The sequence below is a fragment of the Mustela nigripes genome, chromosome 16 (assembly GCF_022355385.1).
Source record: "Mustela nigripes isolate SB6536 chromosome 16, MUSNIG.SB6536, whole genome shotgun sequence".
Classification (NCBI taxonomy): Eukaryota; Metazoa; Chordata; class Mammalia; order Carnivora; family Mustelidae; genus Mustela; species Mustela nigripes.
The window spans coordinates 29,651,589-29,656,478 of NC_081572.1; the positions used below are offsets into that span (position 1 = coordinate 29,651,589).

The following is a 4,890-nucleotide window of genomic DNA, read 5'->3' on the forward strand; positions in this document are numbered from 1 at the left end:
TTATAGTCTGAACTTTAAAATTGGAAGAATCAAACATTTTATATTTCTCTCCCTCAAAAGGCTAAATTAAATTATTATCACTTTTTTTATGGTCAACTTTTTTTTTTTTTTTTCTCCACTGATACATTTTTGTGTGCCCTGATATGTATGTTCCCCTGACAGGGAAAAGAAATAAGAAGGTTAGCCCAGGTAAAGCTCATGTTAGGGAAAGGGCAGGTTCTCAGAAGTTACTTGCTTGTGAATTTACTGACTTTCCTGTTCACTTTATATTTTCATTAGTAAAGCGAAGATGATTTCTTAACCATAAAAGGAAAAAAAAAACCCACTGTGGGCTTTTCAATATAATTTTTAAATCACATATTTAAGAGAAAACATGACTTTCTGATAAAATATGAACAAAATTTGAAAACAGAATAATGGGGATTATCTTTATTTGTGTTATGGCTACTTAACAATCCAAAGGCAAAACCATGCCTGTCACTGAAATTGGCAGAGCAGGCATGATCAGGTCCCTCCCCTTCAGTTTTCAATAGGATACATTGAGATGGCATGTCTCACTTTTTCTCGACAGTTTTGGAAACGGTCAGACTTTCATAGTCAATGAACTCCACAATTTCTGCTTCCGAGCTCTCTTTACACCTTTCTGTCTATCTAAAATGCCATTTCCTATCTTACCTTCAAGCCTGCAACATCCCTTAGTCCTTCTAGAAAACAGCTCCTCATTTTTCGGAATGCATAATCTTATCTTTGATGCCTGAGTCCAAGATGAAATGGGCCATTCAACATTATTTAAATGCTGCCTGATCCCCTTCTGTGCCATAGGCGCTCGTGTCTCCATGGTCTTCTGCACTCTGTGTGGACTTCTCACAATGCCATGCTTTCTTGTCCTCCTTCGGAGAGGCCATGCCTGACTCTGTCTTTATCAGGCTGCAAAGATAGGACGGCCGCAGTCACGACACCATGTCTTTGTTATTTCCACATGGGGCCTGATTGGAAGAAGGGGTTTCATAAATCACCAAGTCAATATACAAGTCACTGTGAGCTCAGGGAAAGGAGGATTCATAACAACATACAGTGGAAGTAATAATTCAAAATCAGAGAAACAGATGAGCGAGCAGGGAAACAAATGTGTTAGTTAATAGCAACAAAGAAAAGGAGAGAGACGCGCGCGTGTGAGCCGTGTTCAGAGGGCGGGAGAACTGAAACACCAAAGCTATGGGACCTCGACATTTTGTGGTGAGTCTTCAGTAACCTTGGATTGGAACAGGATTGGAGTTTGAGCTTCTTGATGAGAAGTATGAGAGGAAATAACATTAATAATATTAATAATCATTAGTAATTAGCTAACCAAAGGTATAAAGCACTGTCTTGAGGGCTTTCCGTGAAATTACTCATTTAAATACCCCATACAGCCTATAGATCCTGCTACTAGCCTTGGGGCACACAGAGATGGCTTTGGTCACCCATCTAGTAAGTGGAGGAGATAGGGTGTGAACCCAGGCTCCAAGCTTTGCCGGTTAGCCACTGTGCTCTATGATTACTGTGTTCCCCATACTGACTCACAGGGGAATAGAAGGTGAGCAGTGGTGTGTATAAAAAGAATAATAATAACTTCAAGTCTGGAAAAGTTCAATGGTTGCTTTGGAGAGAGAGAATCTGCTAAGTACAGGGTAGATGCAAGTTAGTCTCATTTCTCATTATACAGACATAGAGATACACAGACACACACAAAGACAGACACACACATACACACACACTATTGTATTTTGTTTTTTAAACCCTTTGAAGGGGAGTCGAAGATGCTACCCCAAAATATGACGTTTTGGCCTGTTGATTATTTTGATTTAAAGTTCCTTAAAAGAGAACGAGTGTAAGAAAGAATAGTCTGGCCCTCCTTGGTCCCCCTGAAAGCAGGGAATAAATCTCCCATATGAAAGCTACCCTCCTGTACCTGGAGGGGAGAAGGCATTCTGGTCACCAGAAATAGGGAATTTAGAGCCAAGAAAGCTATATAAACAGAACTTGTTATTTCCTTACTAATTTACTGCCCCAAACCCAAATTTCTTTGCCTTGTCAATTCTTCATAAATTTATCTTTTTTTTTTTTTTTTTGGTCTAAAGGACATAAAAGCTGTCTGCTCTGGTCACTTCTTTGAGCTTCGTATTTTTTTATGGGGCTCCCATAGGTTAAAAATTAAATTTATTTTTTCTCCTGTTCATATGTTTTATGTAAATGTAATTACTGGACAAGCCAAAGAACCTAGAAGGGAAGAAAAAGAAAGAAAAGAGTTTTCTACCCCTGCACCTTATTCAAATGTCAGTCTCTCCTAGAAATGGCAAGGACAGCATCACCAGGAAGGGCCCAGCAACTTCACTATACAATAGTATTAATGAGATTTTGCATCTAGAGAACTTGACCGAAGGCCACCTTGGGCTTCTTACCTTAAGTGGATGCTTCGTCCCCAAAGAGGGTGATGAGAAAGTAGAAGGTAAGGCAGAGCTCCCACTCTCAGAGCCAAGCAGGACTGGCGGTACCCTGAGAGAACCGCAACCCTGTGGAGAACAGTTCATGCCAAATGTCTAGTGCTCTCTCCCCAGGCCCCCTCAGCCAGCCTCACACCATTGTGCTTTTCTTCCCTAGTAGAGCAGGATCCCCAAAATGAAGGCTGGGCCTCCTTGCCCAGGGGTCCTCTGAAGTACTCTGCTGCATCACCAGCAAGCGGATGGAAGGCTGGGCATCAAGGGTGGTCTCGGGAGCGTACTCCTTACTGGGGTCCTTGCCTCGGCAGTCATACAGCACGCAGGAGATGAGGAACACCAGAAGCAAGATGACGTAGCTGGCTACTAGGATGATCAGGTTCAAGGTGACAGGGTCAATCTCCAAGTAAAACTCCATCACGTCTCTCACGGTTAGGAAGTGGGTCTAGAGAAAGACAGCAGGGCCAGTATGGGGATTGCGGGGAGCAAACCCTAGCTCATTGAAATAGCTACATGGGCTCTGGAGTAAAAATACAATAATCTCCAGTGCTCCAGGAGACCTCACAGATTAAAGCTGCTCGGTTTAATAACTTAAGCTCTTGCTGTTAATACTGCAGCCACCAAAACACAGGAGCTGTCTCTTGTCAATTTACCTCTGCAGAGAGAGACAGAAAGAGATGGTTCAGATGTTATTAAAGTCTGGTATATAAGCAGAGTGTCCATATAATTCATCATCTAAACATGTGGTTTGACGGGGCGCCTGGGTGGCTCAGTGGGTTAATGCCTCTGCCTTCAGCTCGGGTCATGATTCCAGGGTCCTGGGATCAAGCCCCTCATCGGACTCTCGGCTCAGTAGGGAGCCTGCTTCCCCCCACCCCCGCTGCCTGACTCTGCCTACTGTGATCTCTGTCAAATAAACAAATGAAATCTTAAAAAAAATAAAAAAAGAATGCAGATCTCTCTTGATGTATAAATTATCATTCTGCCCCAATAGTCCTGTATCTAGCCAACCTCTTGGGTGTGGATCTAGGGTCGTCATATGGGTCCCCTGGCTCAGAAGGGTCCTGTACCTCTTTCTTGCTCTGCTGTCACCATCTTAAAGTTCTTTATAATTATTTATTTTGTATTGGGCTCATAAATTATGTATCTGGCCTTGGTCTCATATATACAGTTTTGGCCAGACAGGACCACTTCTCCAAAAGCTAATGGGACTCTTTGATGCTCCTAGCTAAAGGCCAAAGCTCCCAGAGGTCTGTGGTTTCTCACTGTTGTTAAGTTAATGGCCTGGCAGCTTCCTGTCTGGCCTCTTTATGCCCAGCTTCCACGGGAGGCTGAGGGTTCAGGGATGCTATAAAAAAGAGTTCTTATTGCTCTAGAGACCTTTTTAAAATAAAATATTCCATGATTCTGTGATCCTGGACTAACTGTGAAATTATACTTAAGCAGATGGATAGTCTTCTCACACCATAGGTTAGAATCAGTTGGGTTCCTGAGGAATATGGATTCCCGGGTCAGCCCCAGAGCTTCTGAATTATCATCTCTGGGGCTGGAGTGGGAATCTGCATTAGTTAAACAGCTTCATAATTTCAGTAATTTTGATATGCAACCAGGGTGGAGACTCTTGGCCCTAGACATGTGAAAGCAAGGTCCCCCAGACCCCCAGAGCCTTGATTGTCTGCCAAGAGATGTCACAGGAGGTTTTCAACAGAGACTTTAACACCATGTGAGGCTGTGAGTCCCACAGGCTGGGAGAGTTCCTTTTGTCAAGAGCAAGTCCCTTTCCTCATGGCAGTTTACATTTACCAGGCTCATAGGAGACTGCTGTTTAGATCAGAATACCAATTTATTAAGGTACAGTGAAAAATACAACTGTCACAAGATCGGAAGGGCTTGTGCTGGAGCAACCATAGCCTTTTCTCTCCAGAGGCATATCTACAAAGTCCATTTATAATCAGAAAGTTTCCTGGTGAGCTCAGAATCTCAGCAAGGGGAGCTGTGCAGTGCACCTGTAAGTCACATGCAGGACTCCTGGACCACAGCCAGGCTTTAAAAGGCAACGTTATTATGTACCCGTGAATTCATTTTTCTGTCCACTCTGAACTCTAGATCCTTGATGTCTATAGTAAATCCATCTCTGTACAGCATAGGTTCTCTCCTATAACAATATTTAGGGAGTTCTTTGATGACTTTATTTTTTTAAAAGATTTTACTTATTTATTTGACAGAGAGAGACACAGTGCAAGAGGGAACACAAGCAAGAGGAGTGGGAGAGGGAGAAGTAGGCCTCCCACTGAGCAGGGAGTGGGGGGGGGGGGGCAGGGAGACTGATGCAGGGCTCTATCCCAGGACCCTGGGATCATGACCTGAGCCAGAGACAGATGCTTAACGACTGAGCCACCCAGGCACCCCACTT

The 4,890-nt window shown here is 43.4% G+C and overlaps 1 protein-coding gene across 1 annotated transcript; it reads right to left on the reverse strand.

Moving 5' to 3' along the window:
- Positions 1-439: 439 nt before the first annotated feature.
- SMIM36 (small integral membrane protein 36) lies at positions 440-2,990 on the reverse strand. The gene is made up of 2 exons (XM_059380256.1): positions 2,442-2,990; positions 440-986 (listed from the first exon to the last, which is right to left on the reverse strand). The coding sequence occupies exon 1, from the start codon at positions 2,893-2,895 to the stop codon at positions 2,614-2,616; it is 282 nt and encodes a 93-aa protein (XP_059236239.1). The 5' UTR covers positions 2,896-2,990; the 3' UTR covers positions 440-986; positions 2,442-2,613.
- Between the last annotated feature and the right edge of the window lie 1,900 nt (positions 2,991-4,890).